Consider the following 25,533-nt stretch of genomic DNA (forward strand, 5'->3'; position numbering starts at 1 on the left):
AAATAAATTAAACTTTTAAAATATAAATATACCATTCAGTGAATGGTATTAGGCAAATGTATTAAAAAAAAGGATTTTTTGTGGAGAGAAGTTGAGGTCAGATGATGGTAAACCATGATTTAACCTCAAATCACTGAAGTTGAACACGACAAACTTGGGTACACTCAACCAATCAGAAATCTTCATCACACAAGCCCCCCCAGGTAATCTCAAAACTAAAACCTCCCTACTAGAGCCGTTTTTGGAAGTAGTACTTTTCTCCCAGAGAGCCTGGCTGCAGAGGAAAGGGGGGCTTAGGAAAGGTCCCTCTGTGGTGCATAAATGATTAGTTTCAGTCCATCACACAACGTCTCGCCCAAAGTGGTTTACCTTCACTAAAATAATGGATCCTGAATTAGCGCAGTATGTTTGAAAGCAAAACATTTATTTGACGCTCAAGAAAAAGTCAAGCAAGTCGTCAACAAGCTTAAGCACTCCTGCTATGTCACCAAATAATGGTTTTAAAAAAAAGCATTAAGTTAATGTTTGAAGAGAGCAAATAGAAGCCTTGACCTTGATTCAACAGAAAGGAGGACTAACACAGTAAACGGTTTATGAGAAGAAACCCACCAACATTCCAGAGCGGATGCTGTAACTGTGATTAAAGTTCCTGCGGACTGATGCAACAGGTTGATTATTACTGCCCAAAAGTCGTTAAATTACATTTGCTGTTGCACAAATGAGAGGTTCTTTCACTTTTGCCACTCACTCAGCTGTAGTGTTTAATTTACCTCGGCAAATAAAGGTCATCTGGGTTCTCCATTTACTCATGATTTGAATAAAATAACAAATGACACGTATGCACAAAATAGAAACATTTAGTTTAAAGCACCACTTTAATGTGTTTTGTCATGTCATGTTCTCCTAGTAAAATAACTCTTAGTAAAATTATTTGTTTTTTTTTAAATGGGAACATTATTAAATAGTTTATTAACAGTGTGAAAATAAAAAAAACATGTTTCCGTCTTTGCTGCATTGCTTGGGTTGCTCTTGCTATACTGTCATCTTATTCCCATTTCATTCATTCTCTCCTCTGCAAGTTATTTCCTCCTTGTCTCTCTCTGTTTCATATCTGTGTTGCCCGCGGTCAGGGAAAAGTTCCTCACTGAGATACAGAGTCCTCGCTACGCCCGTCTGAGGGACTGGCACCACGACAGGTCTGCTCGTGCCCTCAATATCAACTGAGCGCCGCGCTGCAAGCCCCGGGACGCAGAGCCTGCTAACAGTCGCACCACGACGACTACGGGACAAAGACAACGAAGATAGCCTTCTGTCTGATGGCAGTTGACAAATTTGCCTTTCACACACAGATGGGGGGAAAAAGAAGTTTGGGAAACAAAGAAAATCAAAGCTAAAAAGAAATGTAGCCTAGATGAAAAAGCCCAAAGTGGAACCTTGCATACTGAGCCTAAGTGTAATATCTCCCTCTGAATTTCTGACTTGATGATGGCTTTTCCTTTTCAAACCGCATTACTGGGAGCAAACTGGTGGGGAGGTGGTGATTCTGCTTTATTGGTGAAGTTCCAGACCCTCGTCTGATTTATATCTTTCTGCCTGTTTACATCCAATAAACTCTTCATCCTTAAGTTTTTAGTTTGATCTCTTCATCTTATAGGCGCCTCCAACCATTAGAAAACAAAAAACGAAATCTGTGCTTTTGCTTTTTTGTTTTTGTTTTTTGTTTTTCTTCCTCTGTCATCACTAATATCTGAACTATAAAAACCTTAAAAACCATCTCTTGTTCTTCTGTCCTTTCTTCCATGTTTACTCGGCGTCTAAGCTTGGAGGAATTCGTTCCTTGATAACAGACTATTCTTTTCTTCTTGCTTTTTCTTTCTTCGTCACCTCAGTTGCTTTACTTAACCAGTGCACCGAACAAAATGATTATGTAGGAGCAGAGCTCCAAGTATTTATGCAGGTCTAAATTAATGAGGTGTGTTCTCCGAGATCAGGGTTTAAGATTTACTTTTATTTCTCCAGAGTGAAAATTGTTGTGCACTAAGGCATAAAAACAACAAATGCACACACACACGCACACACACACACACACACACACACACACACACACACACACACACACACACGAGCCGTGAGGAAATGCAGCTGTTTGTCCTGTGGTCTTGACTGAAATAAACACATTCATGAGTTTTGCGAATATGGGAGAAAATGGCCTTGCAGAACAAAGACAAAATGGACTTCTTTTTTTTCTTTTTAAGGAATTCAATAGCTGATTCCACTGTGTAAAAAGAAATGACTTTTAAGGGAAAGGGCTTCTGGGAACCACTCAAACCATTTTCTTTTTATGTGGCAAGAGGAAAAATGAGAGATGATTACTAATGGAGGCATTATTAGGCCTTGGCATCCAAGGCTAAGCATTGAATATTTTAATAAAAGCCCCAGATCTCAAAACAATGCCCTTGTTGTCTGCAACTTTAGCCAACTAGCTAATTAACCAAATCTAGACTTAAATTTGGATGTGGAGTTCAAACTGTCATGGTCTCAAAGGACACTTTTGCTGCACAACAGATCCATAAGCAGTCAAAACAGGATTGGTCAGTTTTCAAAATATAACAAAGCAATAAATAATAATAAATATCTGATACATTTTATTCTCAAGCTGGTTTGAGACCACACACTCTGAGGAGGGAGACTAAAAAAGACATGTCTTTAAACAAAATAATTGTTTCCACCATGAAGAAATGCATAAATGACACTAAAATGGGTCATTTCTCCCCACATGCACACCTAAAACATGCATTTTGTTCTATGGACTATAATTTGCCTCTAATAATCTAGTTCAGCCTAATATGAAACAACTGAAACATGCAGAGTGACTACGTTGGTTGTTGCAGCTGTAAAACAGATGGCAGCTTCCTCTCACACTTATTGTTCATTTTGACAAGCAAAGAGGTGTCGACCATTGTTTGGGAGGACTGTTATAGCAAGCCCATGTCGGGATAGTGGGAAATGGTCATTTTTTAGTTAAAGATGGCAAAAAAATACTTTTTGTGTGTGTGTGAGTGTGTGTGTTTTATTTATATAATATATTTTAGTTATTTTTTTTCAGTTTGAATCTTATTTTTGTAAAGTAATTATTGATGTGTCCACTCCTTTTTAGACATCAGACTTTTTGCAAATGAATGAAAAAAGGAAAAAGTACATTTTTAGGATGGGTTTTATTATTCAGTTGCCAAAAAACATCAACAACTTAAGCTTACTTATTTTGGAAATTGCAGTCTTGACTTTTTTGTACCACGTAAATGAGAGTAAGGAAGGATGAGCTTTGTTTCAAACATGACAGGACCTGAACAAGCTGTTACAATTGCAGCTTCTCCAAGCTTTCTTTGGCATGTTTACATTCACGTTTTGACAGAGCTGCATCCTCACAGGCTTGGAGGGTGACACATGTCAGTGATTTTATTTTTTTTTTAATTTAAGAAGTCAAAACGTGCTCACGCTTTGCCAGATGATGCTGAGCTGGCAGCAAACTCTACTGCTTTCCTTATTGCTTAAGTCGATGAAACCCAAAAGGAGGCTAGAAAACGGATGAGAGTCTGAAGTCGCATGTGCAAAAAAAAAACAGCCAGGAAAAGCGAGGGGAAGCATTCCATGTCAAAGACCCCCCCCTCCCCCCAAAAACATCCCTTTCTGCAAAGTCTTTGACGCGAGAGCCGTGCACCTGCATCACATCAGCCCTCTCAATCATCAGAGGAGAGCAAGGGGATGTTGAAAGCAGAGAAAATGTCAAGAAAACACGATCCAGGTCGCTCCAGGTGGGAAGATGCTGCTGTCAAGCATGTACTTCAATTTGCACCTCCAACCTTCACCATAGCGAGGTGCAGCTGCAGAAAGCTCTTCCAGCTGTATGAATGCCGCGTGCCACCGGCCTGCTGCCATGTAGGGCGGCGTGGCGAGGCGTGCAGTCGTGGCTGCGCTGTTCACTGGGTTACTGTTTTGTGGGTGGTTAGGTGGAGTCCCAGAAGACGGGCTTGTTGGTGTCCAGATTAGAGGGCAGATGACCTTGGCTCTGTGTGTCAAACGGAGTGAAACAGGCTCTGACCTTTGTTTAACCCGGCTGCTAGAGAGCCCACTCATCAGGCCGTCCTTCCTCTCTCTTTTGCTTCGGTTTCTTGACAGCAGTCGTCTCATTTGGAGGGTCGGCTGTTGCCAAAGGACTTACTGCTGTGCTCTACTCAGATTATACTGTTTGGGAAAATTATTTTGTTTCTTTTTAAACAGCATGCGCTGTTTTTCTTCCTAAATTGTTCTCAGATCAACGTTGCCAACTTCTCCTGCCTCCCTGTGTCTGGGTTTGCAGGATATAATTGAAATGAAGGCTTAATATAAATACTACTATAGATTGAGGTTGTTGCAGGGTAACTCATTTCACTTTTTCTTTTCAAATGAGACATGATTTCATCATCTTTCATTAGTGAATCTTGGATGACATGGTTGATGATGTAAACATGAGTGATGCCTAAGGGGGTGCTATATTTATTATTTTATTTTTCTCAACATAAAACATCTCCAGAGCTCACTATCTTGGCTCTGAAGTTGTTTTTCTCTCCGTTGTGGTTTTGAAGATTTTCTGAATATAGTGATGCTTGCTGCGGGTAAGATAACTTTGAAATGAAGAAAACATTCATTTCAACACTTCTGCACTTGCAGACATTGAAGCAAACTCTTCTGCATCCAAATCTGACAGCGTAACACATCTGATGAGTTTCCCCCACTTCTCTGCTTTTTGCCTGCTGGTGATTTCAGTAATTCGGAGGCAACGCTCAGGATGCTTATTGCTCTTATTAGAGCAAAGGTTGTTGAACTACTTTCATGCAGAGTTGATATGTTTATTGGATGCTTATCTGTTGCTCAGTATTGGTTATTGAATTGTGTTGAGACGATTTTAAAAAGGGCTTATTATGAAAGCATCAGTTCTGGAGAAAATTGAAATCTATATAATCTTAATAAAACCAGCATTATTATTATTATTTTTTTTTTTAAACCAATGACGGATGACAACCCATTGCTTCCCTGTTGTTACTCATGCTTGGAATCATTCACACCAAAGATAATTTTATGGTACAATAGAGACGAACATGAATGCTGATATCTAAATGTGACATTCATTGAGAAGTAACCATGGCGACTGAAGAGTTTATGTGTGTGTGTGTGTGTGTGTGTCTTTTCTAATTAGCCATTTTCTCCTTACAGCCTTGAGCCAACTCTCTCTTCTGCCAAGGACCAAACTGGAGATAAACCAGATGGTGAGTTCCTGCTCCTGTTGATGCGTAAAACGAACCCCAGCAGCACCAAGTAGAAGCTGAGCTAACAGATTCTTATACTTAACTGTGTGCTTATCAGCGGACGCACACGGACATTTGATCATGTGTATAAAATCTAAAAAAAAAAATTAAATCATCCCCTTTTGTTGTTCAGGTTCCAAGACCGCAGCAGCTGGCCGGTCGGGTCCGTCCTGCCGTCCGCCGTGGGTCACGGACTCCAACTTTGCTGATCGCTTTCGCCCGGATAAGACGAGCACCGTCGTGACTCAGCACCAGCAGCCGGCCCAGCCCACACCTATGCAGAACCGCAGCTCTATCCTGCAGGCGGCGCAGCAGGCACCCGAGGACGGCGGGAGGACCCCAGTATGTGGTGCCTGCAACAAAATCATCAGGTGAGACTGCAGCGCTCCATCTGCTCCAACCGTTTGACTGATCTCTTTTACTAGAATAATACAAAGTCATTCCATGCTCCTTTAGGAGTCCTTTTAGAGATGATGCATAACTTAAGATAATTAATATGCGCAACGACTGACTGTACGTCTGCAGCAAATTAAGTCCGTCAGCATAATTCACACAGTCTGGAGACATCCTTTATCACAGAGGACAAGCGTTATCCTATCATTTCACTGATGAAGAGAAACTTCAGCTCCTATTCTGGTCACGTTTCCAGAAGCTGTTTTTCAAAATGTGAAGCCACCAAGTCGTAAAAGCTTGTTTTAGGGTTTCATTCACATTTGAAATGTGACATTTCACAAAGTGATCTTTGAATCTTTCCTGTGTTTCTTTGTTCCAACTTTGCTCATCAGTTATGTGGAAAGCTTGGAGCAGATTTCAACACAGACTTTCAAGTGATGTTAACGCGTGTCTCTTGCAGGGGTCGGTACCTGGTCGCACTGGGACGTTCGTGGCACCCAGAAGAGTTTACGTGCTCACAGTGTAAGGTGGTCCTGGAGGAGGGGGGCTTCTTTGAGGAAAGGGGGGCCGTCTACTGCACAAAGTGCCACGACAATCGATACGCTCCTAACTGTGCCAAGTGCAAGAAGATGATCACTGGGGTAAGAGCTGCCTTCCCTTTGTCCTGCTGTGTCAGAGTTGGTGCTCCCAGTTTCATCTGTGTGGAGGAAGAAAAACTGCCATGTGTATGAAATAAACATATTTTCTTCTTCTTCCCCTTCCATAAGGAAATCATGCATGCCCTGAAGATGACCTACCATGTTCAGTGTTTCAAGTGTGCAGCCTGCAAAAATCCCATCAGGAACCAAGCCTTTTACATGGAGGAGGGTGAGCCTTACTGTGAGAGAGGTGAGACACCGAGCTGGAGGAGGCAACCTGTAGTCTGCTCCGCCTATTTGTGTACTGTCCTCATGGAGGGTCCAAAGTATTGTTGGTTGAACATGATGGTACCAAAATCCATAGCTGACGTTGTGTGACCGCTGTCACAACAGATGTGGGTTCAGTTATAAAATCAGATGCATGAAACTGAAGGTTGGAGGCTGCAACTGGGCCTAAATTAGGTTAAATATGGATGAAATGATTGCGTAGGGAGAGATACACATCATCTTGTGTTTAAGAACTAATTTACTCCCTGTTAAAAAGCGTATATCAAGTTGCTACTGGTGGTTGATGTGACTTTTTGCTCAACATTTTGACTTTTTTCTCAAGATTGTACTTCAACATTAATCTCGACATTTCGACTTTTCTCTCGAAATTTTGACTTTTTTCTCGACATTTCGACTTTTTTCTCAACATTTCGACTATTTTCACGAAATTCTGACTATTTCCTCAACATTTCGACTATTTTCACGAAATTCTGACTATTTCCTCAACATTTCGACTTTTTTCTCAACATTTTGATTTCGCCTTTCGCCATTTGCCTTCATTCTAAGGCTTATACATACAAGACTTTTAATTTTTTGCGGCTCCAGACATATTTGTTTTTTGTGTTTTTGGTCCAATATGGCTCTTTCAACATTTTGGGTTGCCGACCCCTGCTCTAAACACACTACAGGATTTGCTCTCAATGGCTATTGTGGTATTCAGTCAGATGTGAGAATAAAAAATATGAAGCGTGTTTCACATTTAGGATTTGACATTGGGAAGGCTATAAAATAATCTCATCGACATCACACCCCCATAATCGGTGTAACTCGGGATCTAAATCCTCTAGTGTGTAGCAGGCCTAAGTGCACAACGATGCAACTGGCCCTTAATGTTCAGCTTGAATATTTGTACACAAATACTGCATCCATCATTGGCATCCACTTCTTCCCGTAGCAGCATTCAATCTGGAGATTTGCACCAACTGGCTGAAGTTGCTCAGTTTCAACTCTGCTCTTGAAGGGTATAGTTTTGTTTTTAGTTTTATTTCTTTGACTTTCGACTGAGATTCTGCTTCTTGTCTGAGACTTGGGTTTTTTTTTTCAAGGCCATATATTGTGCCTTTTTACGATGGATAAATCCAGCTCCCGATAGCGCGGTCTGATTCTATAAATTGATGGATCGGTTCCTTAGATCTTCCATCTGTTCATGTGTGGAGCTGTCTGTCTGTCTGTCTGCTAAATTATACACAAGATGCTCAGCCACAGAGTTGATGGATCAGTTTGTTGTTTATATTCATTCATCATGCTCTATGTCCTCGAGCATTAAAAAAAAACTGAAGAGAAGTTAAAGTTTCTCTCTCTCTCTCCCTCTCTTTTAATTGATGGGAGTCCTGCTGTACATTTATGAAGCTTCATGAAAGAAATGAAAGCATCACTGTTGAAAAATTCTCTGCTGTCAGCAAAGGGAAAAATCGTATATTTGTGGTTGACAGAGGAGCCGTTGGAGGGGAAAGAAATGCTGGTAATGGTTGTAATCAGTTGCCACCAGTGCCACCCACAGAAACCCGAGTTGTAAAGGAAAGTTTAATTCCCAACCTGAGTTAAAGCCAGACGCTATTTAACGGTGATGTTTGAACAGAAAATATGAAACGCTGGCAAAAGGGAAAAAGCTTGCTTAAAAGCTGAGCGCGCACATCGATTAGTTCCCGCACCGACAAGGAAACATCTCAAGCAGTCCAAGAAACCCTGTAACTTCATGCATGAATAGAGCCCCACATATTTAGTATAAATCTGTTCTGGCTATAAGCACATGGGTGAATAGAGCAGACCTGACATCCCACACGGCGTTAAGTTTCTGGTGGATGCCATGACTAAATTTAGAGGTTACAAATGGACGAGTGGATCAGAAGTTGTCCAAAATGCACTTGACGATAAAAGTTACGGCCTTTTGAAACCCAGTCCTCCTTCACTGCATCCTTTCTGCAGTTATTCTTGAAACATTTTCAGACTTTTTCAAGCTTGTATATGACACAGTTCTGTGAAGCATTGTTGCAGCATTGCTGTGGGCTGTTGTGAATCTGGCAGGGCATAGCACCGTCAATCACCAAGTGTGATGTTTTCATCTGCTCTAATCTATTTAGCTCCATTTTACTCCATACATTTCTCTGTTGGGTTTTTATGAATGGTGCGCGCTCCTCTATTATGCTGTAAATGATTTAGCGGAGCAGCGTGTTTCTTTCTCACTACTGAGGCCCTGACGTGCACTGCTGCTTTATCAGAGGCGAAGCCAGCAAGCTGAATACTCTTAGTCTGAATTATGCCTTCAGCTGTGATAAACATTCTGCTGGCTCAGCATCTTGCAGGGATTGTGCGGCTCTCACCCACTCACTCTGGAGAAGCAGCATTATAACCTGACACTTTCCCCAGAGTCCTTGTGATGAAAGAGACTGGCAAATCCAGTCAAGTATCAGGAGCAATTTCCCCACTTCCTAATCCTTCCCCTCTCCCCCTGTACAGTACGTTGTGGAAAAGCCTCATAAGTGAGCAAAACATCACAAACGGGGGCATTATCAAATGTCCAATGAGGGGAAGAGTGCCAATTTTTGGTATCAGCGCAGCTTTAACCATCATTATTGCCTCTGTTCAGTGTGTTAAGTGGTGCGTGTGGTGAGATATTACTCATCTTTAACTGCAACAATTTCCAGCTTTTCAAAAGATGGAAGAGGTTAAAGCCTCTGACGCGTCAGAACTTGATGTAAAAGTTAAATGATGTTTTGCAGTGATCGTGGAGGCCCTGGTGAGATCTTAATCTGGTCATCTGAATACTGTTTCTAATCTTTTATTACTTGGCCCTCTCGGTTTTCCCTCTCCAGACTACGAGAAGATGTTTGGCACCAAATGCCACGGCTGTGACTTTAAGATTGATGCAGGCGATCGCTTTCTGGAGGCCTTGGGCTACAGCTGGCATGACACGTGCTTCGTCTGTGCTGTAAGTCATTTTGATTGATTTGTCTCCTTGTGGGTCTCGCTTTGCCCCACAACGCGTTGCCTGTCCCAGCACAATGGCACCTCAACAAAATATCTGCCTTCATCCCTGAACCCAAAGCTTTCCCTCCAGCCTCTGTCTCTTCACCCACCACCTGCTGCCCATCTCTCCATCTTCCTCTCTCCGTTTCATTTTGTGATGAAAACTGAACTTAAATCCAGCCAGATAAATAATATGTGCTCGCTCTGGCCAGTTGAAATCTGTGCAAATTCTCAGCGCCACTGGCGAAGTCAGATATCTTCTGTGCCCTGGTTTCTCAATCTGTCTCTCTGTCTGTCTTCTTTGATCTTTAAAGCTCTGCCAAATCAACTTGGAGGGGAAGACTTTCTTCTCGAAGAAGGATAAGCCCCTGTGCAAAAGCCATGCTTTTGCTCCAGTGTGAGGGAGCCAGCTGCATCTTCAGAGGAAGGAGAACTTCCTCCACCTACTTGTTACCCCTTTCTAGCCTCTTACACGTTCTGCATCCCATCATCGCCAACCACACACTGTGTTCAGCCCCGTCTTTGATCTATCCTGCAGATTTTGTGCACCCAAGTCTTAATGTTAGCTTCAAGTATCGTCACCTTACTGTGCTGTTCGGTCACTTCAGAGGTCACGGCCTGCAATCACAAACTTTGTGCTGCATAACAGGAAGTAATCAAGGAATGATCCCATTATTACCTCTAAGTAATTGGTTGTTTTTTTTGTTTATTCCATTTTTCTACCAAAAAGTCCCTCTTTTGATCATGTAGATTTAATTGTAGTTACTGAAGAAATCTCACGTCTCTACAGTCCTCATCCTCGTTCATTTTTAGGTGACACCTAGTCGGTTTCATCCTCACTGAGGTTGTTCGTCTCTGGTTTACACATCGCAGTCATGATCCGCTGCCTCTCCAGCAGTCGGTGCAGGGAAGTGTCGGCCCCTGCAGGACCTGCGGCCGCTCACCGGCTCCCACTCCAGTGCCTTCCTACGTACCAGGAACCAGCTGAGGGGAAACGGGGCCGTCGCGTCTCTGCCTGTCCTGAATGGACCCCCCCTCCCCTAAAACACAAAGTCCTGTACGCTTCACTTTGACTCTTGATCAGAGCATAATCTGCAGTTGGATGCAGACTTGTGGGGTTTTGGAGAGCATGCTGTAATGGTTTCAAATCTTTCACATTTCTGCAGTAAGGAGATACTTTTTCTTTTTTTTTTTGATGTCAGAAAGAATTAAATTAAAATATATTTCTCATGTTACTATGATAATAGTGATTGTTCCTTAGAGTACTTTACAAACCTGTATGTTGTTTTTATAACTGCTGAAAGTTTCAAATAAACATATTTAGTAAAGCCAAAGAATGGGACTGAAGTGTTTTTGTTTTTCAGAGGTGAATCCACATGTACTCACTGGCCAACGTCAGCATTTATACATAATTTCTGTGTCAAAATTCCTCTTAAGAGAAATTTTTAAGGCCATTTTTGACAATTATGTTCAAAAATCTAGAATGTGATATTGTTTATTTTTTCCCAACTGTTGTGTCATTGAGATGACGTATGATATCATGTGATTAAACGACTAGTAGAGATTTGCAGCTCATGCAGATCAATTGGCACCAAACTAATGAACCACGTCTCATTTAAGCAGCTGAAAGCACTGAAACAGTTAAAGGATATATTTCCCTCAAGCAGACTCGGGAACCCGAGAAAATTTACGTCACAGGCAGATGCAGCTACTTTGACTTTGGCTTAACTTATGACAAGCTGCCAACACATTGTAAATAGTCTGCAGTTATTTAAACCTCGATAGATTCAGTGCTTTACATAAGTTTCTTATTCAAATGTTCTGACACAGCTGTTGTGAGCAGCCTGGGGTTTTTCATGTCTTGGCATCAATTTCTTACATCAATTGTGGTATTCATTAAACTCCTCTGTACCATGTACGGTGTCAAAAGGTTCTCGGGGACACATCCACATCTTCATACTGTAAGTTACCTGTATAAGATGATTAATGCAAATGCCAGGAGGTTCTTATAACGATCCTTTTGTTGTGTTTGTTTCAGCAGTACATGAACAGACTGATTAAAGATGTAAACCATTATGGAGAGATTATGGCAGTTTTCTGGATCAAACAAAACATTTGTTAGTGACCAGAGAAGAGCTGTTGCAGGCGCGTCACTGATGGACACCCCAACGTCACAGGGCCACGCTTTCATAATCTACTGGCTCATAATCTTGACAGTTTGTGGTATTTGTCTGAAGTATCATCGGATTTGCAAGATGACTGTGCAAACAATGATTTGAAGAAGCCACTTTCTCAACATTTTAAACTACTTCACATTTCATCTTCTCCAATCAGAGTGGGATGTCTGTGGTTACAAGCCCATGAAAGGTCAGATTTCTCCAGCTGCAAGTAAGATTTAGGGGAATGTTTCAGTGGAAATACAAGACAAGCAAAGAATCATCTGTAAACAGGGTTGTCAGGATACTTTTCGGGAACGGCATCCGACATAAAAACTGCACCAAATCAACGTGATGATCCATTGTGGCGAACCCTTCAAGGGGAAATTTAATTCCGAAACTTTATTTGTTCCCACGAGGCAATTAAAGGCACGTTGCTGCTGCGTGACAGATGACAGGACAATGTCATTAAACATCTTTCAGCATTAAGATTAATTAATTCCCCCCAAATGTTCCCTAAAACAATAGTTTGGGTTTTATAAACATTTCGGTTTCTAAGTCGTTCTTCATCTTTCAAGGAAAGAATCCAGTCATCGATTTAACAATATATAATTTATTTACAACAATTTCGGATTGAATTACTATACATACCTTTCTGAAATGTCATAGATAGATATATATACATAAGGCCAAGTAAATACTTGAAAGCACTTAGAAACGAATTTCCAAAATTCTACCCACAAATCCATATCATTGTCCAAAAAGTACAGAAAATCTCCCTTAGCAGAAGTTTTTCCATTTCCACAAAAGTTTTGACAACAATTTACATTGACAATAAAGAACATAAAAGGTTAAAAAAACAGAAAACAACAGAATGGTTATACAATTGCATAAGCGCTGTGGCATGTAATAAATACAGCATTTTTGACTTGCAGAAAGGCAAGGAACATTGAACCAAGGAACTAAATAGAAAACCATTCACAAGTACAGAAGTCTATTGTTCTTAGTTCAAAAAGAAAACAGTTCAGTCTGACAGAGAATTGTACACACACACACACACACACACACACACACACACACACACGCACACACGCTCAAATACGCGCACATCCTGACACTGAATAGTAATGAGTGACAGAAAGAGTGCTGAGATGAAACGTTTTTCTTTTTTCCTCAGAACACAGGGGTGAACTCACAATATAAAAGCATGTGTCTTACTGACATGAGTCTCGCACTGAACCATCGGGCCCAGACTTCATGAACAAAACTGTATTCATCACATACACACACACACACACACATACACAGTAATTGCAGATCTGTTGGGTGAGTTAGATGTGAAGATGGATGGTGAGGATCCTGGCGGCTGGTGAATTACATTACTGAAATGTGCTTAGGCAACACATCCGAGACGATGACAAGGGTGATAAAATTCCTCACAGAGTCTGACTGTACAACTGCCATGGCTCATCTAAACATGCTGTGTCAACACTGGCTTGTCAGTGTCCAAGAACTGATGTCCTGCTCCTCTGATTAGCCTTCACACAGTCCCAGCGCAGTGATTCACGAAGCATCAGTGACCGCTTCCTTCTTGTATTTAAATGCTTACAGTTATAGAAATGATCTGGCAGATGTATGCAGAGTAAGGACAAAAGAAAACGCGTAGAGAAACGTCCAGTTAAAACAGCCTCTAAACCCTTAACACTGCAAATCACTGCTAGATCGCCAAAGAACAGTATATAGGCAAACACGTCACGGTTTAGACTTGACAAATGCTGCGCCAGTTAAGTGTCTTTTTTTCTTTTTTTGGCTTCATATTAAAATATAATTTACATTTGTTTACAAAGTGAGAAAATAAACTGACATATCACTGCTTAAACAAACGGCATTAACTCGCGAAACGACGAAAGCAAGGAAATTAGATGAACTCATGAATTAGACCTCAAGTCCGCGATTTAGACAAAAAACAACTCTGACTTATCCTACGCTAAAAACGGTGCTGCAACTATGTTTCCATGGATACGACACGAAGATGCAGTGGACTCGAATGATGTTCATAAAACTTTGGTTACCAATTCTGCTGATATACAGTATGCAAAGTGACAGCACATGGCTGGTATAGAAAAAGTATTTACATATTATATGTGGTGATGATTCGGGGGAATCATCGTTTCATCGGTCCAGGGAACAATCTGTGAGTTTCTAAAAAAGATGACAATTTATTTAATGGCATCTGTATAAATTGTGAAGGAGAGGTGTGTTTGATGGGATGGAGGATGGCTTTAACAGGAGCGGAGATGCTGTGTTAAAAGACCATCAATGTTAAAAAGAAGGAAAAGGAAACTAAAAAGTACATTCCAGATATCTGACAATCATAAATGAGGCTCCACTTAATCTAAAAGGTTAAAATCACTGTGGACGGTAGGACGGACTCTCTCGGCTGTTGAAATAAGAGCTAATTCAATGAAAAGGGCTTTCTTTACAACTTTAAACAGACAACTTTGACATGCAACCCTGAGGCAGACGCAGAACTATGGCTAGTTTGGGATTGCTCACCTTTACAGAGTACACTGCTTGAATCTGTGGACTTTAATCAAACTTTATGTTGCCCGATTTGACAGATCCATTACTAAGAAGTTACAGTGTAAATTAATGTTATGCTGTAAAAAAAAAAATAGATGAGCAAGTGTGTAGTTGCAGCTTCTGGATGTAGCCTGAATCTGTTGGACAAATTTTGCTGTCTTGGGTCAGAAATTCAAAAAATAAATAAATATCAGTGAGCAGAGGAGTGACTTTAGGAATAAGCCACTTTCAGCTTTATCTGAGACGGCCTCCTCTCATATGTGGAAATACTGCTTTGCCACAAAGCAAACAATGAATTCCCACCAACATTGCTTCATGAACAATATAAAAAACAATAACAATTAAAAAAAGCTGCACTATTGTACTTTCAACATGACTAATGTTGTGAACATTTTGAAGGATTTGTTGTCATAATTTCAGTGGCAAAGTGCTTTACATTATTCAAATGGTATAACCCTTTTGGCCATGTTCCTATACGGGAGAATAAATGTAATTAAGGGGAAAATGCCATTTTAGAAGTGAGTTTTGAAGACATTCAGCATTCACATGTATGCAGCTAGAATGCCTTTCGGCACTATGGCTCCTTCATTAGCTGTGAAACCTTAAAAAAACAGAAGAAAAAAACCCGCCACCATTAACAATTGGGGGTATTACACAGTAACATAGGAAATTAAGCTGACGGATCAAAATCAGAGGCTTTTACACAGAAATAGATTCAGAAATCCGACTTTCGTGAAGGTATAGTGTTATTCAGCTCACTTAAAAAGAAAAGCTTCAGAGCCCAGACATCACAGATATTGATTTAAAAGAAGAGAAAACTGCGAAGTGGCTCACTGAATCAAGATGTTACATTCACAGTAATGATACCGACTGGACTACAAAGCACACGCGCACAGAGACGGGTACCTGGGGGTCTCGCATACAATCTGTTTTAAACCTGCACGTACAGGATGTGCTACAAGCCGTCTGTGTGATGAACAGATCACTGACACGGGGGACGAACGTGTCACAGGTTTGAGAAGGTATAGTGTTAACGAACCTGCCGATTGCATATGTCGCCTTTTATTTACGTATTTTTTTCCTTTCACCTGAAATGACTGGCACCTCGTGTTAAATATGCAAAGTGTTAATGCGGTTTCTTTTTTTGAAATCCAACTTCAAAAAAATGGTTTGATGAATTTGCAATATCGACCACTAGTTACAGCGTCACGTTCGCATATTGCTCCTTCGTAGCCACAAGAGACCTGCTCAACAAAAGGTGTGAGGTTAATTTGATGTTACAGTGGAAAATCAAGACTTACATTTCCACACACACGCATACTCAAAACTGTTCTTCTGAATTGGGGCTGTCTTTTAGAGATTTTTACTCAGATGGAATAAAGGGAACCGAGTCCCAGATAAACCTTGAACTATCTTCCAAGGTGATGGAGAGGGACGCCGCCGTGCGACTCCTGCTGCTGTTTCTGTTGGTCGTGCTCTCTACTCCTCCTCTCCACCAGTCTCTCCCTTTTCTGGGTTAGCACTCGCCGTCGGAGACCAGGAAAATCATGGCTTCCTGTTTGCCGATGTCAGCCATGACTGTGGCCAGCTGGTTGATGTTGCCGCTGTGGAAATGTTGCGCCTCCCACAGGTCCAAGATCATAGAGGTTGGGCTCGCTTTGGATGCAAAGAAACTCATGTGTCTGCAGAGTGGAAGAGAGAGAGAGAGAGAGAGAGGGGGTCAGAGTGAGAGGATAATGAGGAATGAGGCGGCGCACGCACATCAGAAAGGGCTGTGTCTCATTCAGCAGAAGAGGCTCAGGAAGAACCTTTTCAGCTTGTATTTTATTGTGCTGCTGCTGCTCATAACTCTGTCAATGTCAGGGTTTATGGTGTGTTATATTGCTACATCTCGATATGCCGTGTTAAAGTAAGAAAAAAAGAAGATAAAAGCTATAACAACACAGTCCAGTTCTGGAAGCTGCCATCAAACACACAATGGCTGGTAATTCTCATTTGTAGTTTAACACCATAACCCTCAATCCTCTTTATTTGATGATGAAATTTGCTCTAAATCCCATATAGTAAATCCTATATGGACTTTCACAGTGGAGTCGGAAGTGACCTTTTCCATTTCAGGAACGCCACCTTCACCATCAAACCCAATCAATGACAACAAAGCAGCCGAGCCTTCCGGATGTACAATTGATGTTGCGTGGGACCTGATCCCCACGGTGCCTGAAGATGCTTGTTTGATTTAATGGCCTTTCTCTGTTTCCCGAATATCCAGGGCCTCATCTGTTCTGCAGAGCACCCATGGCATTAAAGGAGGAGGACAGTGTACACCCGTGGCACACAGAGCGCTGGTGTGATGCGAGTGCTTTGGAGGGAAAGGGGCAGACAAACACATCCTGTTCACCTCGGGAGGGGGCCGACAGTCTTATTCCCTCGTATCTTCTGTTTGCCTGCAGAAGCAGTCTGTGATGGCTGTAAACACATGATGGCTGTTGTTTTTCTATTTTCTTTTTAAAAGCAGCTTTTCAGAAGAAATCAACAACACAAATAAACGCCTGTAAATGAATATCTGTGTCATTACTGTAATTTAAAAAAAACAAACCAGAAAAAAAGCAGAGCTCGATGCTCATCATGTCAGCCTGCTTATTCACCTCGCTGTGTGACACTCCAGCTTATCTTGTACTCAGACTCAGCCGTTTGCACGGTCTTTGGAGAGAAAGATCAAATAAAAGGTTCTTGGCATTTTAAGTTTTATTGATCGGTCTCGTTCCGCTAAGTCTGAGCGCTTTATGCAGTCAAAAACAAACACAGAAATGCAGCATGACAGAATGCCAAGGAGCTGCTGTCTTTTCAGGAAAACACGTCGTTAAGGACAGATGAAACAACGCAGAAGTCGTTCTTTCCTCAAGCCTGAATTAGAACTGATTATGCCGCGCAAAAACCTTGCTAATCAAACCTGTAGTGTATGAGTTCAATTTTTAATTAATTGTGATAAAAAAAAGTTGATTTGACAAGTTAAGCATTCTTATTTGATTTTACCACGAGGTAGAGATTAAATGGGAGAATGAGGGCTCAATGTCTGGCTCCACTCTGCTTCAGGTATTCCAGTCACAACGTACGGTGACTGGGGGGTGAATCGGTCTGCGTGCGGCACAGATCCAAGCCCATTCCTTCTTTTTGTTCTGGCTGATGGGCAGCTAGCTCGCAGCCTTTCCAATTACAGCTGTTAAGCAGGATGTAGCAGGAAGACGTTTAGCTGCAGACTTTAAGCTGCTTACCTGTTTCTGAGCGGAAAAAAAAAAGGAAAGAGGAGGGTCATGTTCTCCTGCAGCAATGATAGCTGTATCCATCAGGTCCACATTAATCCTATAATGATACCTGGGTAAAAAGACGATTATGTTGCTAAAAGATCACCTAGTTTACCTGAAGTTTTGGACAAACACTCAACTGTGGTGATCCGCGGGGGTTTTCTAAAAACCATAAAAGGAAACATGCAACCCTGAAGTTGTAGTAACTGAGCACAGTGTGAGTTTAAGTTGTGTTTTCAAGTGGTGCACATGTTCTCCTGTGCGGTCTCTGAGGGTTCTGAGCGCTGTAGTGCACTTTGTTATTAGACGGCCTGTATTTACCTCTCAAGCTTAAGTCTTTGTGCTAGCATTCTCCAGTCAGCTCCGTTGGGGCAGGGCGCATCCAGGCTGCTGCAGATCTTCTGCCTGATGAGGTACGGGATCTGGAAGGCGCTGGGCCCTGCCAGAGCTGTGGCGTTGCTGTCCATTAACAGGAACTCAGAGTCCACCGCCCGCGTGTCCTGGTAGGAGCAGCCGTAAAACACACAGGCTACAATCCCGTCTTTCTTCTCAGCCCCCCCCCCCACTTAAAGCGACGCCTTTATGAATATTCAAAATGCTAAACAACAGTGGTTGCATAATCAGATGCTTGTTCTGAGCGTTACCTTGGCGATGTTGAAGTCGAGGCCAAAGCTCTGCCCCTCCCCCTCCACCTGCCACACACACAGCTGGCAGGTGAGCTCGCAGGTGCTGAGGCTGAGCCGCTCCAGAGTGAACGTGCAGTGCAGGTACCGCTGGGAACCGTTCCAGATGTGGTAGAACGGGATCTCCTGTGGAAAAGAAAAAAAAAAACCATTGCAGCAGCGGCGCAGTCAGAGCTGCATGTTTGAAATAAGCCATAACAGGACTGCCTGCCTGGGCTGCTAAGATTATCATTAATAACACTGATATAAGCTGTCATCCTTAGATACGGAAGTAACTCTGACAACATTTAAGTACGTTAAAAGTGGTTTCATTCATCTAATCTTAGGGTGGCTTTTTTTTTTTTCTTCATTTCTAGTAGAAATAATACTGATATGCATCCCAAACCTGTGGGTTGAACTATACTGTATGTAATGTGTGCATTGTTTTTTTTTTTTTTTCGTTTTTTTTTTTTTTTTTTTTCTATCCTCAGTGAAAGTCAGATATAGTCAGATTTAATTTAAATAAAGGTAAAATATCCAAAATTCAGCTTAAACAAGATAATAAAAAAAGCATTATGAATCAGGATATCAGTTTTTGTGCTCTAGAGACAAGATAAGTGAGCTGTTGCGCCTGCGCACATCAAGCTACCGTCAAAACATTTCCTTGGAGTTCGCCGTGATTCAGTTGAACCACGTACGAGGTTCCTGCATACTTTTGTTAATGGTCTTGAGCGAAACGATTGAATAAAAGTTTTATGAAAAAAAAAAAAGAAAAGTGGTCTCATCTATTTCTCTGTCAGATTTTCATTAGCTCAAAGTACACTAAGCACAAAAATATCACACAACTACTTTGGATCTAAAGCTCTGAAAAACTAAGACACAACTACTATTGAGTGTTTCTCAGAGGTGTCTGAAGACTGACAATATTCTTTGTCTCTTTTGCTGCATAACTCTGACTTATTTACACAACCCAAGAGAGGTGCAGGGCTAATAATGGAGGGAAAAGGGGCTCACAAATTCCCCACTTTACTTTGACTTTAGCTGGTAATAAGACCTGCATGCCAAAGTGCCTGCAAGGCAAGCTGCTAACCAAATGGGGGCACTGTTATCCAGGCAGACCTGCGGCGGAGCGAGCCATACGAAACACACAAATGTCTTCAAGGGGCTCCGGGGAGAATAAAGGCCTTTTTGACTCCACTGCTGAGAGGGGAACAACACTTCCAAATGAACAGGCACAGTCCAGAGAAATAAGCCGGTGCTCTGGGTGCATTGTTTGCTGCTGCCTGCTTGGCACAGCCGTCGGTGCTCTCTTCGGGGACCCGGTGCTCAATGCTTACATAGTTACAGCCAGAACATTTTCCAGTCCTCTTTGAATAGCCCTCGTGTTCCTGCCGTGGAGCTGCTTTGTTGGCCACACAGGTACGGGGAGCGGTGGAGACGTATGTGGAGGTTTGCGGGCAAAATTCAGGTTGTAAAGTTCCAGATATCTACATACTGCTCTATATTTCATCTGAGTTCCCTTTGAGAGAGCAGCAGCTAGTATAATCAATCAGCTTGCACCTTTGGGTTAGTGCACAAAACCCAGCTCCAATAAGCCCATGTACACAACACACACACACACACACACACACACACACACACACACACACACACACACACACACACACACACACACACACACACACACACACACACACACACACACACACACACACACACACACTCCAGTGACTAAAAGCTTATTGGACAGGGAAGTCCTGCAGAAACAGAAAAATTCTCCTTTGTTTTAATCTTTAAAGTAATCAACTGCAGACGTACCAAAACATGCTTCATTAAAACTCTGAACCAACTCAAATGAGAGCAACTTTCCTGAGAAGACTAGCAGACCATGAACACTCATTAACAATAAAAAGTTGCTCCTGACCAACTTTTAAATGATTACACATTTATTCAGTTCTTTAATTTCTCTGGACGGCTAATATAAAAGGACTCTTGACAGCATGAGTATTAGAAAGCCCCGTGACTGCTGATACCCTAATTTGACAGATTGAGCAAGGCACTCGCAGGCTCCTGCTTGGCTGCGGTGTGACTCCCTGCCCCTGCAGGCCCCCGGGGCCGCCCAACGCACCTGGTAGCCGGCTAGCAGCTTGCTCCGCCAGTGCGCCTGGGGCATGTCATGGATGGACAGGCGCAGGTTGTGGTAGCTGTCTTTGAAAAGCAGGACGTGAGGCTCGTCAATCAGCCGGCCCCCGAGCTGCCGCTCCATCTGCATCACCTCCTGATGAGAGAGAAAGAGGCAGCGAGAGGCGTCAGGGCTCAGGAGGAAGCACGTTTACCTTCACACTTCAGACAGAAGTGAAAATGCAGAAAAACAGTCAAGAACTGTTACCTGTTGACACTTTGTGTGGCACAGTACACCGCTCATATGTAAAAACAGGTTCTGCTAGGAGCAAGAATTGTATTCATACACACAGCCGAGAAAAAAGAAACATAAGAGATGAGCAGTGGCAGAAATATTCAAAAATGTGGACTCTATTGGGTACACACACAGAAAAAGACACACACAAAGGATTCCTTGTGCACATGCTGCCACAATCGCAGCATGAGCATGCAGCAGGGGTGCAGCACATCTTAGGATCAGGATATAACGTCCCTGCATGTAGCCACGAAAAGCTGGACCAACTCGTCTCCACAGAGCTTTCATGTCCACACAAGGCTGATCCCCCGCCTCAGCGTGTGCATGCGTAGCTTCCAGCCGCATTTACATGCAAACACTGCAGCCATCTAAGGCGGCTGGATACCTGGGCTGTGATGAAGTAACCGACCGAGCCATTAGTCAACCGCTCATTGTTCTCGCATGGCGAAACTCCTTAATTTCATTTTTGCTTTTGTGCCAGGAAAGATTTGTAAATGCATGCTTAATATTTTAATCTCTGTGGGACTTGCTCACTGGACCATTTGTTGCCATCCAAATGACCATCTGGAATGGGATGATAATATCCGCCACATTGTCCTTTGATTTATCAATTCGCTTTGAGCTGGATGCTGGACAAGTCCTTGAAAATCTAGTTGTTTGGCTAGCACTCGCAAGCGCTACCTCGCACTCCAGTCAGACGAGCATATTACGAGACAGAAAACATACCTCTGAAATAAGACGCGTGAAAAGACCTCAGGATTTAAACATGCAATCTTAATCCGTCTGGTGGAGGGAAATGGATGGCATCCCGCGGGAAAACAAGCAAATATCTGAAGACAACTGCACCAAAAGGGAGACGTGCTTATAGACAGCGGCCATATGTTGGGCGCTACATGCCAGCATGATTGCCCGTAGATTGATTTCAGCTAAAATATCTAATTAAGGAGGAGAATAGCTATAATTTCTATGTGTACACATCTGATTCAATCATCTTTTCCAGGAAAGTTTCCAATTACAAAGGGAAGGACGCTGTTAATTATCCATTTGGAATGTCTACCTGCGTGTTTTGATGTGCTCCCTCCTTCACTGGATGAGTACTTTTTGGTTGAGCCCTGAAATTGAATTTCAGTGTCTGTTCAGTGCATTGTTTATTTCCCTGTTTGCTCTCTGATTATCTTCCTGTTAACACAAATATCACACCCTTTGTGATTATCTATCCCAATTCCAGAATTTGCCTGGGTTGATTTTCTTTCTTTTCTTTTGTTATTTTTCTCTCTCTCTCTCTCTCATCATTGAAAATGCACAAGGCTAGCTGGAATCTCCTCCACGCGGTAGTGGCACACTCGAGCTTTGTGATACTTCGCAGTCCACTTTCCCAGAGAGGGAAGGTCAGACAGTCGCTGTGAATCAAAGCGTGGAGGTCTAATGAGTTAATAACAGAGGGCAGTGCGTTCTCCACAGAAAAAGCCCCCTGCTAATAATGTCTCTTACGGACACAAAAGACACATTATGTGGGCTTCCAGAGAGGTTCATTTAAACAGTTCTTAAGCACAATTATTTGTTGGTGCTGATTAGCATTGCAAATTGCCTAGTGGACTTTAATCAGGTCTTTGACCTATAGACACAGATCTATAGGTCTGCTACCGAGAGGGAGAGGACGGAATGCCAATTATCTTATTATAAACATGTAGTCCCTACAAGGAATACTAAGTCGTCTGTTCAGCCATTCGTCAGATTCAAGGCTGACGTGTCAGGATTAAAATCAGATGGGGTACAGGACACGGACCTGCTGCCACCAGACGACAACACTGATCTTACCGAGGAAAGATGCACAACACGGGAAGAGCTCGTTCCTCTTTTCAAGTGTGACCATGTCCTTTCTTTCAAAATGACACTCCCGCTTGCAGGTTGTTTACGTGTGTCGGGTGCCTGAGAGTATGTGTGATAGAGTGTGTTTCTGTACGGGATTTCAGCATATGTTCTGGACTGAGAGAATAATGGGCCTCTTTACGCCTCATTATCCCGTTAACAAATGACAGTGTGAATAAGCTAATAGATGAGTAGCTAAATTTGACCATGCTATTTACTCTTTCCGGGGGAAAACAATGCAGGGTTTTGAATGAGTTTATCAAATCACATATTAATCATCATCTCGGCTACATGTTCTTTCCATTCAGCAGAGGTGGAAAAAGTACAAAAATATTGTACTTAAGTAAAAGTACAAATTTTCTGCTTGAAAATTACTTAAGTAAAAGTAAAAAGTACCCATTAAGAACATTACTTAAGTAAAAGTATAAAAGTACCTCAACTTAAATATAATAAAGTACCAAAAGTACATGGTGTAAAATGTACTTAAGTACAAAAGTACAAAGTACAAAGTACAAAGTACAAAATTCAAAGTACAAAATTATTTTCAAAAGGATTGCAAAGAAATGAAGAATCCAAGAATTTGCTTACAACTCTAAATAATGGTGATATTATTCTGACCCCTTTAGCGTTTGTTTCCATTACCCCATTTTAATTTCTCCTTTTGCTCATCACTGCTGCTGTACCCCATTGGCCCCGCTGACAGGGGACTCTTCAACTGATTGAACTTTTTAATGCCAAAACCACCTTATGAATGAAAGAACGGTGCCCATGGACACGCGTCGGCTGCCGCTCAAGGCTGATTTATGGTTCCGCGTTACACCAACGCAGGGCCCGTACCCTACGGCGAGGCTCTGCGTCGATTTAACGCGGAACCATAATTCAGGCTTCAGTCCTCATCGGTACTCGACGCAACGGCGGTTCCTCCGGCCTTCCGGCCCGCCTCTGCGGCGCAACTCTCCCGGGAGCTGCGGCTCCTTCTCGGTATATTCACGCGCCCCCCTTCCTTCCCGTCCGCCTTATGGTTCCGCGTTAAATCGACGCACACCTTACGCTGTAGGCTACGGCGTAAGGTGTGCGTCGCCGTGTACCCTACGCCGTAGCTCTGCGCCGGTGTAACGCGGAACCATAAATCAGCCCCCGCTGTGCTTTTTTTTAATTTGTAGCGAGTAACGACGTGTCCAATTTTAAATATAGCGGATTAAAAGTATGATTTTTTTCCTTGAAAATGTAACGAAGTAAAAGTAAAAGTACAGAAAAATTAAAGTATCAATAAAAGTACAAATTCTCAAAAATCTTACTTAAGTACAATACACCAATTTACACCACTGCCATTCAGTAAGCAGGGAAGAGCCCATTTTCTTAAATCTACCTGAATGTGCGCAGCTTTGGTGGTGTTAAGATGCACGAGAAGGTTGAGAAGTTCAAGCGCTGCAGGAGAAAACCCCCTTTTTGTTCTGACAGAACTCAAAACGCCAGCGTGTCATGTGTGTGAAGACCGCGGATTGAGAGTCCGGCAGAGCCAAGACCACCCCCTGACATTCAATGAGGCTGGATAAAGAGAGCGGGACGGAGCGGGAATGAGTGAAAAGAGCAGGACTAGGAGAAGAGAGAGACAGAAGGGGCTTAACATTTGTGTCTCCAGGTCACTAAAGTGGCCGGCTTTAGCAGGAGCGATAACAGGATTACTGCAATCATGGCTGCAGTTTTCTATGACTTCAACCTCCTTTGCACTCCAGTCTTCGCCCATCCCCTCATCCTCTTGGCATGGACCAGAGCTGGGACTGTGATGGACTGGGGCCGGGCTCCACTGGGAAACAAGAGACACTCATACAGCTAATCTCCTGCTGACAGAAAGAGGTTAGCTGCTGCACCAAACTCTCGCGCAACAAAAAAACAGCCTGCTGTCAGGAGAAAGCATACAAGCTAAACAAATCTAAGTATTAGCAGAAGCCCCTACATTAAGGAACTGACTGCTACAAAGCCTCAGACGTTCCTCACAGCAAGGTCAAGCTCTCACTTGTGGTCTTCCCTTGTACTGACTTTTTGTGAAAGGAACTGATTTACATAACTAGCTCTGATGGGGATTATGAGCAGCGTTTGATCAGTTAATTAGTCAAGCTACATGCCGTCTGAAACAGAGGCTGTAACGACGTCATAAACTTGCCGTCACCCCTCGCTATTAGCAATGTTGTGCCCTCATGTTTAAAAATGTACATTCATGGGGATGATCCATTTTCAATGCTGCTCTTTCCAGGCAAATGCATTTGTTTGTAGAGGCTAGGTTGCCTATGTGGGCTCCATAAATCTGTGTATTTGTCAGCGAGATGTGACAGGCTTTTCCTCTCTGACTGAGAGTCTATCAGTCTGAGCTCCAGTGGCCGTGCCCGCTACAGTCAACTCTGATTAATAACTACAAATAGAAGGGACTTGTCTGCTCAGAGTTATAAATGGGGACTGCGTTTGCTCGGGAAAAGATGCACATTCTGCCTGATAAATCACAAAGCAGGATGGGAGAAAACGCAGCGCACGGGAACATAGAATTTAATATGGAAACAATTTCTCAGCTGGGCTCCGTGATAAAGCTGACTGTCTTGTTTAACTTAATGCCACCAATTACTGCACTGTGCTCTTTTTATTCTCTCTCTCTCTCTTTTTTTTTGGGTCTAGAATTTCTTGTCAGTGACTTCTCTGATGGAGGGATCAGAAAAGCTGTTTGTATTCCGCTCTGCGCGCTGCTTTTCCCTTCTCTGACAAATAAAAGTCAAAAGTTTAGACTCCAATGTAGGTGGTTGCTCCAGACTTAGCAGGGAAATGCCATAGAGGCAGCACATAAACAGTTTATGAACCCTTTTAAATATGAATAAGAATCATCTCTTGA

General features: G+C 42.4%; 2 protein-coding genes across 9 annotated transcripts in view; one reads left to right on the forward strand and one right to left on the reverse strand.

Moving 5' to 3' along the window:
* pdlim7 (PDZ and LIM domain 7) overlaps positions 1-10,969 on the forward strand; it is a 38,373-nt gene extending 27,404 nt beyond the window's left edge. For 2 of the 4 annotated variants that reach the window (XM_061725020.1, XM_061725021.1), the window contains exons 6-11: positions 5,251-5,303; positions 5,476-5,713; positions 6,196-6,376; positions 6,503-6,623; positions 9,514-9,629; positions 9,982-10,966. In XM_061725020.1, coding sequence (XP_061581004.1) covers positions 5,251-5,303; positions 5,476-5,713; positions 6,196-6,376; positions 6,503-6,623; positions 9,514-9,629; positions 9,982-10,068 — 796 coding nt within the window. In that variant the 3' untranslated portion in view covers positions 10,069-10,966. Of the gene's footprint in view, positions 1-5,250; positions 5,304-5,475; positions 5,714-6,195; positions 6,377-6,502; positions 6,624-9,513; positions 9,630-9,981 lie in introns of all 4 variants that reach the window. The other 2 variants (XM_061725022.1, XM_061725023.1) reach the window with 2 other exon arrangements.
* Positions 10,970-12,483: 1,514 nt separating this feature from the next.
* unc5a (unc-5 netrin receptor A) overlaps positions 12,484-25,533 on the reverse strand; it is a 149,132-nt gene continuing 136,082 nt past the window's right edge. For all 5 annotated transcript variants that reach the window (XM_061725027.1, XM_061725028.1, XM_061725026.1 and 2 more), the window contains 4 exons: positions 20,499-20,648; positions 18,353-18,517; positions 18,030-18,208; positions 12,484-16,088 (listed from right to left, as the gene is read on the reverse strand). In XM_061725027.1, coding sequence (XP_061581011.1) covers positions 15,923-16,088; positions 18,030-18,208; positions 18,353-18,517; positions 20,499-20,648 — 660 coding nt within the window. In that variant the 3' untranslated portion in view covers positions 12,484-15,922. The remainder of the gene's footprint in view (positions 16,089-18,029; positions 18,209-18,352; positions 18,518-20,498; positions 20,649-25,533) is intronic.

Source organism: Cololabis saira, chromosome 7, assembly GCF_033807715.1.
Source record: "Cololabis saira isolate AMF1-May2022 chromosome 7, fColSai1.1, whole genome shotgun sequence".
NCBI classification, from domain to species: Eukaryota; Metazoa; Chordata; class Actinopteri; order Beloniformes; family Belonidae; genus Cololabis; species Cololabis saira.